Source organism: Neovison vison, chromosome 6 (assembly GCF_020171115.1).
Source record: "Neovison vison isolate M4711 chromosome 6, ASM_NN_V1, whole genome shotgun sequence".
NCBI lineage: Eukaryota > Metazoa > Chordata > Mammalia > Carnivora > Mustelidae > Neogale > Neogale vison.
Window position 1 is genome coordinate 193,411,838 of NC_058096.1, and position 15,580 is coordinate 193,427,417.

The 15,580-nt window shown below is 42.8% G+C and overlaps 1 protein-coding gene across 1 annotated transcript; it reads right to left on the minus strand.

Annotated features, from left to right (window-relative positions):
- Positions 1-14,567: 14,567 nt before the first annotated feature.
- LOC122910643 (actin-related protein 2/3 complex subunit 3-like) lies at positions 14,568-15,289 on the minus strand. The gene is given in 2 exon segments (XM_044255248.1): positions 14,568-15,191; positions 15,194-15,289. Coding segments are annotated over 2 exon segments (537 nt in total). The 3' UTR covers positions 14,568-14,750.
- Positions 15,290-15,580: the final 291 nt, after the last annotated feature.

The following is a 15,580-nucleotide window of genomic DNA, read 5'->3' on the forward strand; positions in this document are numbered from 1 at the left end:
ATTGGCATGGAGTGAACCTCCGGAAACCCAGACATCAGAGGAGACGCTCGGCCCTTTTGTGGACTGGCCCGAGAGTCTTGTCCTTAATAGGCCATTTCCAGGAGCTCTAGATCATGCAGAGATTTTGCAGGAATACCTGGGATCTGATCCAGGGCAGGAAGCACTAGAGGATAGATGTGCGGCCAGGCACTCTGCTTCCTTACTCAGCTTTTCTTCTTTGCCATGCACGGTTAGCACAGAGCTAACTCTCTCTACTGGCTGCACTGAGTACTGCCCATGACAGTGCAGTACTCTCTACTTGGAACCAATAAAGCGGATGAGTGGTTATGTTGGAGGCAGGGATCTCCATAGGCAAAGTCTCAGCTGACTCCTCAAAAGTTGGCAAGGGTGGGCCTGCTAATCATCAGTTGCAACACTGTATGGGAGAAATCAGGTCAAATGAATATCATAGGCGGCCTTGACGGAACAGAGAAATGACCAGAGCTGAGCCTCAGGGAGACACAAAGGGGAAAAGGGGCAGCTGATTTCCCTTCCCTGGGAATGAAGGTCTTATTGGCTGATGTAAGGGCTCATTTCTTCTTTGTCTCTGCCTCTCTCAGGCATTGCCAGGAATTTATGGACAGAATTAAAGAAATCACCATTTTGCAACAACTGAGGGGCGGCCTTGGGCAGACCACCATAGCAAGAACTTTCATTTATTCGTTCACTTAACAAATATTTATCGCAGGATCAGGTGCTGTTCTAAGGCCTGGAGCACAGCAGTAAACAAACAAGAGCCCATATTCTTAGCCACCAGACTATAATAGTATAGGTCATCAATCAAGCATTGACCTCAAGTCTATAATCTTTACCACCATACCATCTACACCCCTCTACTAGCCACCATACATCTCTTCCTCTCTTGCCGTTTTATTTATTTTTTGTTGTTAACAACATCTCAAGCCCCAAGGTTTGTTGCATATAAAATTTACTACAGACAGGCAACCTTGGAATTTCTAAAAAATTTAAATGACCACATTGGATATTTGTCGGCATAATGGAATTATAGATCTTCAACACTGGAAGAGACCTGACACATCACCGTGACCCAGTGCACTCTTCCTCCTTCCACAGTGGTCCATGTCTGGACAGATCTGTGTGAGAGAATTGTATTATGTACACTCAGCTAAAACCCATTTGCTTTATCATGGGCTACCTTCATGGTCTGGTTCCACTTTCTCCGAGGGGAACCAGACCGTGGTTCTGTAGCAAGGTCCCTCTTGCTACAGAATTCCATTCGGCTCCTCGAAAGTACCGAGTTCTTTCCAATTTTTCAGTTGCCTCTGCTTGGGATGCTTTTTCCTGGTATTCATCTGGCTATGATGAAGGCCTCCTTCTGGTGTTAATTTAAGCAGCCTTTCCTTAGGAAAACCTTTAACGAATCCTACGATTGGATCAAGATACTGATTTTCAGGAGTCTCTCCTTCAGAGTTCGTTGGATGAATAGTGGATGGAATTGCTAGTGATTTCTACTTATGGCTTTTGACTCCACCTCCCAGGCTTTACCAAACAGGCTTGGTTCTGCTGCTTCAAGAGATGCCTTTCATTGTTTGCAGAATGCGTTGACACACAGTCTGCCTCATTTGTAGTTTCGGCAGCCTCAGTTCCTTCTGTGTCCTATTGCAAATCAAAGCGCGGGCATGGCCTCTGTATTCTCCATAAGGCACCTCTTGTGGTTATATTTGATTCAAGCTGATTCTGAATGGAATGGAATTTAATGCATGGGAGGAAAAGAATCCTTGACAGAAGCCAGCTGTGAATGAAAGGAGCAATGAATGGGAACAGTGACAGGAAATCAGTAGTGATACTGCCAGAAGCAGCTAAGTATAGAAGAGATTCACACTTCTGTTATTTATACCATTCTTGCAAATACCTACAGACATATTACCAAACAGCCCTTTCCCCAAGAGGTCCAGATCTCCCCCTGATAATAGGGATGTGTCTATCTATAAGACTAACTTATTCTGGGGGTGCCTGGGTGGCTTAGTCACTGGGCATTTGCCTTCGGCTCAGGTCATGATGCCGCATTCCTAGGATTGAGCCCCACATCGGGCTCCCTGCTCAGTGGGAAGCCTGCTTCTCCCTCTCCCACTTCCCCTGCTTGTGTTCTCTCTTTTGCTGTATGTCTCTCTCTGTCAAATAAATAAATGAAATATTGAAAAAAAAAATAGACTAACTTATCCTAGATAATAATGGTTAGAACCATTTCCCACTTCTCTACTTCTAGTTTTTATAAAAGTGCTGAAATCATTACACCCACGTATGCCTCCTGGCCCTGCCCTTCTTAGAACCTTGCTTAAAAGAATCATGTACCTCTTTGAGAGTCAGTTTTCTCATCTGTTAAAAAGAGGATGAAAGCGCCTGTGTTAGTTATCCCTAAAAGATCAAATGACATAAAGCAAAAGTGCTTTACAAGCCGCAAAACACCATACTGATAGAGGGCATGTTTAGAAAGATGACTTATTTTACTTAGGGAATAAGATGGAACATGTTTTAAATGAACCACAAATATACCTTTGGGAAGGGTTTAATGTAAATGCTAAGCAGGTCACATTTCACAAGTGGGATATTGAGGGATGTCTCCAGGGATGCTGAGGTTCGTCTGCTTATGAAACAGGAATTTGTGGTTTGGTTTCAGAAAGCAGCCAGTGTGTTGTAAGATCAGCAAGAAAAATCTTCTGAGAGTGAGTTCTAGTTTATAGAGACAGGCACCTCACACACGGAAGTGTGGCTTTTCCTAATGTGTGCAGAACTGGATTTGGACAGAGGAATCCTAACTTGTGCTATTTCCGTGTTAACATAAAAAACCCTCTTTCCTCTGCTTCAAGGGGAAAAAAAAAAAAGGATGTAAAGTGATCTTTAGGCAATATATAGTCATTCAAAATAAGCTTTTGAAATCTGGTAGAGAAGAGTTCTGATCCTAGTTCTGTATCCTGTAAGTGATATGATCTTGGATAGGTCCTCAGTTGTTCAAGGCTGATTTTCCTTACCTCCCTGTCTCTAGCTGTATGTGTATCCGTATCTTTATCTATCGTCACCCAGTGCCTTGCCTGTAGTAGGAGCTCAATAGATTGTTTCTTTTTGTTTGGCGCACAGAGAGCTAAGAAAATAGAACAAGCAATTACAAATACTGAAGTGTAAAGTGTTATTTACTAAAAATATCTAACTCAATTTACACTGTAGAAGAATCAAGGTTAAAAAATTAGTTTAAGGGCACCTGGGGGGTTCAGTGGGTTAAGCCTCTGCCTTCAGCTCAGGTCATGATCTCAAGGTCTTGGGATCAAGCCCTACATCGGGCTCTCTGCTCAGTGGGGAGCCTGCTTCCTCCTCTCTCTCTCTCTCTCTCTCTCTGCCTGCCTGCCTCTCTGCCTACTTGTGATATCTCTCTCTCTCTCTCTCTCTGTCAAATAAATAAATAAAATCTTTTTAAAAAATAGTTTAAAACATAATAATGGGAAGCATTTTTAATCTGTAATATGAACTCATAGATGTTATTTATTAAAGCTGCCCTCAACTGCATTCTGGAATTGATGTCTTATTATATTTTAAAGCTAGCTGCTGTTCTCAAAGCTGTTGAGAAACTCTATAGGAAAATGATATTGGAAGAATTTCATGGGCTCCTACTCCCTCTGGGCCATCTACCCAACCCCAAATCTCAAGATTCCATCTGCCAGCAGGTTCCTCTACTTCCCCGATTTCTCCTTTATCCATTCCCACAAACCAAAGTAATCCCCTTAAGAGTGATTTATCGTGTTACCTCTACTCCCTCGGACACTGCCGTATTGCTTAAAATCCTGCCATGACTTTTTTCTTGCACTTAAAGTACAATTAATTCAAACTTCCTACCACAGCCTATGAGGTGTGTATTACTCTCTTACCTCTCCAAAATCACTCTTTGCCAGGGTTCCCATTGGTCAGTGGGCTCTAGTCACACCAGATTTAGAACACTTGGAACAAACCAAGATTTCCTTTCTATCTGGAATACTCCTCTTCCCCCTCCTGTCCTATTCTCATCCCCAGAGTTCAAGTTTCTATTTAAATGTCCCCTACTTTATAAATTTTTTTAAAGATTTTATTTATTTATCTGACAGACGGAGGTCACAAGTAGGCAGAGAAGCAGGCAGGTGGGGGGGTTGGAAGCAGGCTCCCTGCTGAGCAGAGAACCCTGCTGAGCAGAGAGCCCGATGCGGGGCTTGATCCCAGGACCCTGGGATCATGACCTGAGCCGAAGGCAAAGGCTTTAACCCACTGAGCCACCCAGACACCCCCAAATGTTCCCTACTTTAGTGAAGCTTTCTCTAACAAGCCTATCTAAAATATCTCCCCATCCCATTACTCCCTGTCAAAGCCCTTTGTATCCTTCTTAACACTTTTGTTACAAGCTGTAATCATTTTACTTATTTCTATGTTCATTGGCTTTTGGTCCATCTTCCCTACTAAGCTGTAAGCTTCATGAAAACAGGAACCAGATTTTGTATCCCGGCATCGTGTAACATTTGACATATAGAAATGCACTTAGGGAAAATCGTTGTGTGACTAACTGAATGAATAAATCCAACTTTCACCTGTTTTCCTAAATGGCAGGTCCCTGAAGACAACAGGCTGACAGATTGATTACCACCTTGGTGGTGTTTAGTCACTCAATGTTTATTCACTCGAGAGAAAACACTTGCACATCACAGCTTAGTGTTCTCAGTGATTTTTTGGAAAAAAAAAAAAAAAAGAAAGAAAGAAGGAGAAGATTGTGCATGTAGCCCATGAATTGTTACCAGAAATTCTCAAAGTTGAACACGGTGCTGTATGATCCATTCCCTCCTTCCTGAACTGGCAATCCAAACAAAGGCGGGGGGGCGGTGGTGTGAAGCCTCTGGAGGTGAGGGGTGTGGTGGCAATGGAGGAGTGCTCCTCAGATTTCCCTTCACAGGAAACCACTGCTGGATTCACAATGGGCTGACGACGTCTTAGATCTGCTGGGATGTCCATGCCAAGGTCTGGCTGTTCCAGCTAGTGACTGAGCACAAAAGAATTGCCCAAGCCACACTGTTTCCACTCCATGGCACACTCGTCTAATGAGTAACCTTGTTTAGGGGTGGCACTTTGGCCAAGATTTTCTTTAAGTTTCTATGTTCCAAGTCTCTTCCTACCTAATCCTGATTCCCCTGCTTTCTCTCCCAGATCCGAATCTTCCTTCTTTCCCTTCACGAGGGGAGACCCTTACTGAGATCCGAAGGCTCTACCCACCCGCTTCCACCCACTCCCAACTCCTTCATCTTTCTCTCAGCGAACATTTTGCACATCAACAGGTATCTGCTTCTTAGAGGACCCTACTGACACAGGGGACCTTCACTGAGAAAAAGCAAAGAAAAATCATGAATATGAATTTAAATATGCATCCTTATAAGCTTTTTTTTTTTTAAGATTTTATGTATGCATTTGTCAGAGAGAGACAGCACAAACAGGCAGAGCAGCAGGCAGAGGCAGAGGCAGAATAAGGTTCCCCACTGAGCAGGGAGCCCGATGTAGGGCTCCATCCCAGGACCCTGGGATCATGACCTGAGTCAAAGGCAGACACTTAACCAACTGAGCCACCCAGGTGCCCCAAAAGCAAAATCTTAAAAAAAAATTTGTTTTTAATTTCAAAAAAAAAAAGGCCTTTCAGAGTGATTCTCACATTAGCCAGTGTCGAGAACTACAGATGTTCAGGGATACCTGGAGGGGCAACTGACTATAAGAATTTCTTGTTCCTTGTCTTACTTGATTTGAAGATACAGCAAAATTCTAAGGCAGTGTTTCTGCCCCTAACTGGCTTTGTGAGGCTGAGCAAGACCCATGCTGTCTCTCTGCTTTTCTATCCAGATCTGGAAAATAAGAGTTTCATTACCTATTTCAGACATCAAATAAAACAATGAATATTAAAACACTTTGAAATTACTTTGGGGGGGGCACCTGGGTGGCTCAGTGGGTTAAGCCTCTGCCTTCCACTTAGGTCATGATCCCAGGGTCCTGGGATCAAGCCCTGCCTCCAGCTCTCTGCTCAGCAGGGAGCCTGCTTCCACCTCCCTCTCTGCCTGCCTCTCTGCCTACTTGTGATCTCTCTCTCTGTCAGATAAATAAAATCTTTTAAAAAAAATTACTTTTGGAGTATTAATGGTGGTTATGTAATGTGGGCCTTATCAGGTAAAAGAGTCTTTATGAGCATGGTGTGGAAATAAAGGTCTTGGTTAGAGACATAATATACCCTGATTACTTAACTCATTAAGAAGGTAGGCTCTTAAGAGCATGGACCATCTTGTCTGTGTGTCTGGTATTTTAGTCAGTGGCGGGTAAAGATAACACATGACAGGAAGGCAGTTAGTTTTTCCCAAAACAAGCTAGATTAGTATTTCTCAATTTCTCCTGGGCCTGTCATCAGATTCTCTTTAGGATGCTGGTTAAAATGCAGCTGTCTGGGCCCAAGGAAGGCATAGAAAAATAAGGATGAGAGAAGAAGAGTCTGCCTTTTTAATCCCTCCAGGTGATTCTCATGCAAACCAAGGTGCCACCTCACTTCTGGTCCCCTGGGAGCCAGCATTTGTCCCTAGTTAAAATGACAACACCCTACCCCAAAGATACAGATGTCGTGAAAAGAAGGGCCATCTGTACCCCCAGTGTTTATAGCAGCAATGGCCACGGTCACCAAACTATGGAAAGAACCAAAACGCCCTTCAACGGACAAATGGATAAGGAAGATGTGGTCTATATACACTATGGAGTATTATGCCTCCATCAGAAAGGATGAATACCCAACTTTTGTAGCAACATGGACGGGACTGGAAGAGATTATGCTGAGGGAACTAAGTCAAGCAGAAAGAGTCAATTATCATATGGTTTCACTTATTTGTGGAGCATAACAAATAGCATGGAGGACATGGGGAGTTAGAGAGGAGAAGGGAGTTGGGGTAAATTGGAAGGGGAGGTGAACCATGAGAGACTATGGACTCTGGGAAGCAGTCTGAGGGGTTTGAAGTGGCGGGGGGAGTGGGAAGTTGGGGTACCAGGTGGTGGGTATTAGAGAGGGCACGGATTGCATGGAGCACTGGGTGTGGTGAAAAAATAATGAATACTGTTATGCTGAAAATAAATTAATTTAAAAAATTATGGTTCTTTAAAAAAAAAATGACAACACTCTCCATCCCCCGCCCCGTGAAGAATTCATTTTATCACAAACCTATTTTAGCACAAAATCTAGCCCACTTGAAACAACCACTTGATTGCAAATTATCAGGAGTAGATTTTGTACATTAAAATGAAACCAGTTTTAAAATGGGCTTTGAAAATACAATGGATTAAAAAAACACTCAAAAAATATATTCTGTAACTTATGAATATAAATCTAAAGTTCTTCATTATTTTGTAGCATAAGTCCAGAAAGAATCAGGAAAATAAAAAAATAGCTCTTCTTACTTCTCCCTAACAGTACATTCTTAGATTGGCACAGTAAATCTAATTCCTATCTTCATCATTTCTTGCATGGATCTTGAAATATCTTCGTAATTGCTCTCCTGCATAAATTTTCCCTACCTCCTGGTCTAATATGACCATCCCAGTACAACAGGGTGGTCTTTCTGGAATCCCATATGAGTCCCTGCTTCATAGCCTTCAGTGTCCCGTTGCTTAAATCCTTGTTCATCTAGGTTTGGTCTATGCATCAGCAGCACTGACATGGCCACAGAACTTGTTAGAAAGAGCAAATGCTCAAGTCCCACCCCAGGTTACTGAATCAGAATCTGCATTCTCGAAAGACTCCAGATGGTTGGTATCTTATTGCAATGTGAGAAGACTTATTCTACTGCATGACGTACAATGGCTAAACCTGGTAGGCAAAACTCCTTGTGGACTGGCTCCCGCTCCTCTCTCTAGCTCTGCCCCATACCCTGTTCTCCTAAGTGTACGTGGCAGCTCTAGTCAAGATTAAGTTTAATCTCGGCACTAAATGTCAGTGATGACAGGGGACAGCGACCAACTGAAGCTATCTTATACCCTGAAATGGAAATCTACTTTAAGAATAAAGGAGTGACTTGGAGATTGTAACCAGAATTTAGAAAACTAGGCTGGAACCAGAAATTCAACCCAGAATTTCATGACTTTCTTTCCATTTCTCCTGACTATCTCCTTTCACACCAGTATTATTTGTCTTCTAGATGCAGACAGGTTCTCTTTGCCGCATGTCACATACAAATGTGTGGCCACTCCATGGTCCCCAAGTTTACTGGTTCAGCCACTCACAAGGATAGGGTACACAAAAAATTCAAGAGAAAATAATCTGGCTCAGCTTGGGTTATTGCTGACCCATTGACTAACCAAGTATGGCTTGGGATAGGGCTATGCAGTTCAAATATGACTGCTAGGGGCATATTTTCGGGATTCATCAGATGGTGATTGGAACCGTATCCCAAAGGAAATGTTGTCTATTATAGTGTAATCATGTAATGGACTGGCTTTGCCTAGTTAATACTAATAATATGACTGACGCAGGGGCCTTGGGTTCCATTTTCATACGAGTCAGGGAGATTTACTTGGTTCTTTGCCAGATACCACATTGAGTCCTGAAGTGTTATCTCAGTGATGCTTTAAGTGAGTCTCCTTTCTTTCTTATTTATCTTTTTATAACGATTTTATTTATTTATCTGAAAGAGATTGAGAGAGTGAGTCCACAAGTTAGGTAGAAACAGACTCCCTGCTCAGCAGGGAGCCCTGACCAGGGTCTCCATCCCAGGACTCTGGGATCATGACCTGAGCTGAAAGCGCTCCTAGGTGATTGTCCTTTCATTCCCTCCCTGGTCTAGTTTCTAAAGAGAACGAATGAGAAATGGGGAGGACAGACCGAGATGATAAAGACTAAAATCCCCTGATAGACTCTTACTTCACTGAGGGCAAAAAATGTTTCCTATTCATCTCTGTCTGCCTCTCCCTCCCCAGAAACGAAAACACTTCACGGGCCATATGAATCTTCTAGTGGATTGAATTAAGATGGACTGGCTGGGTCCATTTTTTATTCTAGACACCGAGGCTGGTGAAAACAGTATGGGAAGTGGTGTATAAACAGGATGTTATGAGTTGCTGAATATGGAACAGTTACAACAGAAACTTTGATTTGGTGGCTTTCAAATGAATAAGACCTTACTTTATTACGAATGTTACAGTGGTTTGGGAGTCAAGTACACTGAGGTTTTGTATTGGCTTTGCCATGTATTAACTATATGCTCTAGGTGAATTATTGAACCCATCCAAACCCCATTTTTGCCCTCTATAAAATGGTGATGGTGATAATACCTACCTTGTAGGATACTTGTGAGGAATGAATGGGAAAATGTATGTATCATGTACTTGGCACAGTTCTTAGCATATGGTAAATATTCAATAATTATTGACTATCATTATTATTTATGTATTTATTATAAACATTGGTTAGCAAAGGGAGAACTTTGCCCACAGTCTAGGCACCCACATGAGGGGGTTAATATTTCTGGGTTACATCATAATCCCAAAGCATCCATGATGGCTTGGACGCAATAATAACTCTTCAAAACTAGCTAATTTGCCACTAGGGAGCTTAGAAAGATAACACTTAATGAGAAAATGTACAACTAATCTGCATGTGTTCTTTCTGGAGCCTGCCCAATACCCAAGAGACAAAAAGTCCAACTCAATTAAAGTGTTTTTGGAAGCTAAAAACATTGCAGAGTAAAAGCTAATGGCAGAATAACCAATTTTCTCTCCAGTATGCCCCAAGCATTCACCTCTCTCTCTAATCTTTAAATCACCTTGACTAAAATCTTGCTACCATTTGAGTCAGTAGGAAATAAATACCTTCTCTTATAATTAGAAACCCTGGAATTCCAGAAATCTCCACCAAACTACCTTGGCTTCTTTTTCAGCATCTATCAGCCAAAAGGTCCTCAGTGCATTCTTTAGGCTTTTCAATTATGTCTCCAGACTAGAGGTTCCAATTGCCAATGGGCATGTCTAAAACTAGAAAGCTGCAGTCTGAATGATTTTCCTAATAAAGAATGAGGAGACAGAGAGAAAAATCACTGAACTGAAAAAAAAAAAAAAAGTGATAACTGGTTGTCCAATATTCCATAAGCAAGTTCTGTTGAAAGATCCAAAGTAAATTGGCTTGGGTCAATTCACTGAAGGTATACAAAGTATTAACCAGTCAACCACGATATAAACTGAAGCACTTCTTTCATTCAGCCATTCATGCTTATTCATTTGTTTGTATTCTGTCTGTTTCTTCCATCAGACCTGGAGCTCAGTGAGGCAGAAACCACAGATTTATCATTTTACTACTATAACCCCAGGACCAAGTGTAGTGTCTGACATAAACTAGGCTAGGCACTCAAGAATGTATTGAATAAATATAGATTATTTCATGTTAATGGTAACATAAGTCTGTTGCCAATTGTGTTCTCTGGAAGCAGATGCTGAGTCAGAGTTTAGCATGCAAGATTTTTAAGAGGGATCAGTACCTCTGAAGGGAAGGGAAAAGACCAGGTTGGACAGAGGAAGAAATCAAACTGTGATGCAAGGCTAATAAGCCTTGACCAACTTGGCAGGGAAACTTTGGGGCAAATTTTGCCTGTGAGAATGTCTTGAATGGGGTGCCTGGGTGGCTCAGTGAGTTAAAGCCTCTGCCTTCAGCTTGGGTCATGATCCCAGAATCCTGGGATTGAGCCCCACATTGGGCTCTCTGCTCTGCAGGGAGCCTGCTTCCTCCTCTTTCTCTGCCTGCCTTTCTGCCTGTCTGTCAAATAAATAAACAAAATCTTAAAAAAAAAAAAAAAAGAATGTCTCGAATCACCAACATGGTTGGCCCTTCCTATTGTCACCTTGCTGAATCGGTCGGTCAACAGGCTTCCTTAGGAAGGGCATGATCCCAGGTACGGAGGCTTTCTGCAACTGAGGGCAACCTGGTCTACTGACCCTGTTCTCCCAAAGCTGGACAGCAAGTCCTTCCTTGATGGGCTAACTGGGCAATGCATCTTTGTGTATGCCACAGCCTCTATTACTTTTCTCTCTGGAGATAGAGGCTCTCTGTTAACTGAATACATCACTGAATCTCTGGGTGCACAAGAGAAATTCCAAAATGAATTTAGAGGTTAACCTACAGAGAGATGAACTACTCCTTATAATAAAGTCATAGGCTTTTTTTTTTTTTTTTAATTTGCTAGATGTCAGTGAGTCAATGGATAAAAACAGAGAGGGTCAAGAAATCAGGCTAAAGACTCATGCTTGATATCTAAATCAGCAAAAATGGCTAAAGGACTTTTTAAGCCCTAAAACGTAGATATTTACTTTTAAATTATCTGCATACGAACCTTGCAACCTCCACCTCTAGTGACTGGTATTCTGTCCCTTTATTTAGAAAGACATGCTTTCTGGAGCACCTGTTTGGCTCAGTTGGTTAAGTGGCTGGCTTTGGCTTTTAAGTCATGATCCCAGAGTCCTGAGATGGAGTGCCATATAGGGCTTCCTGCTCAGCAGGGAGTTGGCTTCTCCCTCTCCTCCCCATTCGATGCCCTCTCTTGCTATCTCTGTTGCTATCTCTGTGTATCTCTCTCAAATAAATGAATGAAGTCTTTTAAAAAATGTGCTTTCTGTCTACATGTGTCTGTTTAGTCCATTGGAGGACATTCAAAAGGTCAAGCTCCAACATTTTAGCTTAAGAAAATACAAAATATACCTAGTGCTCTTCTTCATCCAGCTGTTTGAAAATATAAAGAATTCTTAGATCCTAAGCTGTGTAAAAAGAGACCCCTGGCTTGTCTGGGCTCTGGGCTGTCTTATGAACCCTGAGCTTCTCCTGCTTTTATAACTCTATTGTTTACATGAAAAATTTGCTGGTTTCTATGACAAAAGACTAACTATAAGATACAAAATAACTCTGTATGGCGGGAGGGCTGAGGGAGAGTACCCAAATAGAGACAAACCTGGGCCCCCATTTCAAGACTGGGGAGTTGCTGCTCACCAGATGGTAGAAAAATTCCCTGGTTTATTGGGTGAGAGCTGGCTTATAATTGCTGGGCAGGCAGGAAGCAGCCCTTGGGGCGAGGTGGAGTGCTCCTGGTACCTGGGCATGCACACTTGCACAGGGAGCTGGGGAGGAAGGGGTGGAAAGTCTAGGTGTCAGTGTCCTATTGAAGGGGCCATAGAAAGGTGAGTCTAACTGGGGCTTCAGGCTCTCTGAAAACCCACGTTCTGGGCTCACTACAAGGGCAGAGCCCCTGTTGGATGTCCGCCCATCCATACAATGACTGTCTGGGCAGTCTCTGCGACCAGCAGTAGAGCCCCTTCCCTCTTGCAGTGTCCCTCCAGTGCCCCGTATTGAGAAAGCTTGATATTGTGCTCATTGTAAAAGGAGATATACTTAAAAAGCTTCTATCCATTATTGTGGAGGGGGTATTAAATGGTGAATCTGTAACTAAAAGGCAGTCATTTGATAACTGCCTTACGTATAATTTTTCATGATCCACAAGGCACCTGGATGGCTCAGTCAGCTGAGCATCTGACTCTCAGTTTCAGCTCAGGTCCTGATCTCAGGGTCATGAGATCAAGCCCCATATTGGGCTCTGTATTCAACATGGAGTCAGCTTGCGATTCTCTGCTTCTGCCCTTCCCCCTCGCTCCTTCTCTCTCTCAAATAAATAAATTCTAAGAAAAAGGAAAAGAAAAAAAATAAATTTTCATAATCCTCGTAATAACCCAGTAAGGAAGGAATACAAATTACTTGCATTTTATGGCCAAGGAAGCTGGTCCTCAGCCAAGTTAAAATTTGCCCAAAGTCACACACATAGTGACTGGAAGAATCAAACACGGGGAGACTGATTCCGGAGCCTATGTTCTCACTGGTATGCTACACCACCGCTCATATGCACATACACACATATCGCTTTGTGTGCCTGCCTGTGTGTGTGTTTTTTTACCAAATACATATTGTAAGGACCTATTTTATATTTTTATTTTAGCCAGAGGCTTCCATGGAGGTTAAACAATAACTTTGTTGTTTAACCCTTAAACTGTCCCTGCTCCCCTTCCCCCTGGGGACTTAAAAACAAGTTCCGGGGGCACCTGGGTGGCTCAGTGGGTTAAGCCGCTGCCTTCGGCTCAAGTCATGATCTCGGGGTCCTGGGATCGAGTCCCACGTCGGGCTCTCTGCTCGGCAGGGAGCCTGCTTCCTCCTCTCTCTCTCTCTGCCTGCCTCTATGCCTACTTGTGATCTCTCTCTCAAATAAATAAATAAAATCTTTAAAAAACAAAAACAAAAACCAAAAAAACAAGTCCCGGAAACCAGCTCCAGGTGTGGAAGCCAAGAAAAACAAGGCTATACCCACCTCGAGTCTAGCCCTGACCTAAGTACAGCCATTTTGGCAAAGCAAAAGCCATCACCTTGCACTGTAAGAGTGGGTTAGCATAAGAATGGCCATCCTGAAGCCCGGAAGCCATTTTACTGAGCGTCCCTAACCAGGCCACGCGGCACACGTAACTTGAGATAAGAGAAAGTAGCTGAAACCTAAGAAACAACTTAATCATATACCACCAGGGCGGTTAGGCGATGGCGCCACAGGGACCAGATGTTAAAGAAAACAAAGAGTTAACTTGCAGAGATCACAATCCTGCAAGACAGGAGTCTCCCTTGGTTTGCAAATGTCCTGGTGATTTACAACAAAAAGGCCATCTCTTCAGTGGCCCAATTTCCAGAGGCAAATGGCTCAGTTCCTCAAGGCCTAAGGTCGCCCTCCCCACCATAAAACTGAAGGAGGCTGAGGCAGAAGGAAATGTAAATAAAGTTAAATTTCTCCTAAACTTAAATCTCACTTAACCACCAGGATGGCTCCAGGGTGACGCCGGGGTGGCAAAAGGTTAAACAAAGTTAAACTGTCAAAGTGGGGCTCAAGAGATGTATGTAGCCATGAAGAAGTGCCTTGAAAATGCTATATAAACCCTTGGCTTTGAGTGCTCAGGGTTCCTTGTTGAAAGCCACTGCGCCGGGCAGATACTTGGACCCCAGCTAGCTGGAAATAAACCTCGCTGTGTGACTTGCATTATGGAGAGTCTTCTCTGACTAATTGAGGGGTGGTGGACTCCGTACCCTAACAGTATCATTGGTTAATTCTTTGTCACTGAAGATTTTTTAGGGGAGGAGAGCATAACCATGAAACTCTGAAAACACTGCCTTCAAAATGCAGCAAAGTAGTGTACGCTTGCCAGCCCGTTCAGCCCTGGCCTCTCTTTCCTACGGATTCTTCTTTCCTCCTTGTGTGTTTGATGTTGCCATGGCTGGTGAAGCTTTAGGAAATATTGAGAGACCAGAATGGAAGATCACACCGCCATTCTTTTTTCCTTCTTTGACTCTCACGAAACTTTTATTGTTCCTTTAGTCAGACACGTTGTGATTCTTTTGTTGTTGTTGTTGTTAGAAATTTCTTTATTCTTAATTTTTATTAAGCACCAGCTTAATACTACAGAAAGTTCAAATCACCCTTTAACAACCCATTCTTCCCTCCCCCACCCAAATTCTTGATAAAGAGCTCTTCGAGTGAAGACACTTTTCTTCACTTTGCTCTCTTCTCTCTTCTGTATAAAATTTTATCAAATAAAGGCAAAGAACTGTGTACATCTTGCTGTAAAATGCTGCTCACGGCTTTGGGAAGTGTCAGTCCAGGCTCTTTTCACTGTCCAGGTCCTGAAAGACTCTTGTTCATGAACTGTCTCTTCACAAAGCAAGTCCACCACTTGCTAGGTTTATCATTCTGAGGGTCAAAAACTTTCTCACAAAGTCTCAGTCCAGTCTCTTGTCTCAACCGCTGTAAGTAGGCCCTCATCACCTCATCTTCCTGTTTGTTTGCCGGTTTGGCATAAATCGCATTACGTGGAAAACCAGGCTCTCCTGGAATGGGAAAATTAGTGATTCCCAGCGTATACATTTCCTTTTCACCTTGGCTTTTGGAGTTGCACTTTTGGAGTTTCTTTAGACACTCGGAAATGTAGAGAGTTATATATATCAAGGTTCTATCAGCTTCATTCTTAATCTCATAGTTTTTGAAGAAGACATTGGCCTTGAAGTAATAGATGGCTTCATCCACAATATCTGTATCTTTTGTCTCTCGGGGGGGGCGGGTCCTTTGAATTGACTTCTGATAGGCAACAGCGCCATGTTTCCAATGAGTCTGGTGTCCGGATCCATGAGCGATGAGTGGTAAGCCAGCATCTGGACGGCGCCCCGGTTTCAAGCTAGACGAGGAGGATGGGGTTCGAGCTCGGCCACACGTTGTGATTCTTAACATAAAAGTGTAACCTCTTTGAAAAACTTCAGCCTTCAAGAGTTTCAAGGGGAAATGTTGAAAGAAAGCTTTTAAAATTCTGGCCACAGACACATCTATATTTTTGTTCAATTTTATCACTGTCACAAATATTAAAAGTACTAGGAAGCACGAGATGGGTTTCCTGGAGTTTTTTGTTTTTTTTAGCATTCCTGAGCTTTGGTCTAAAATGTCATTTA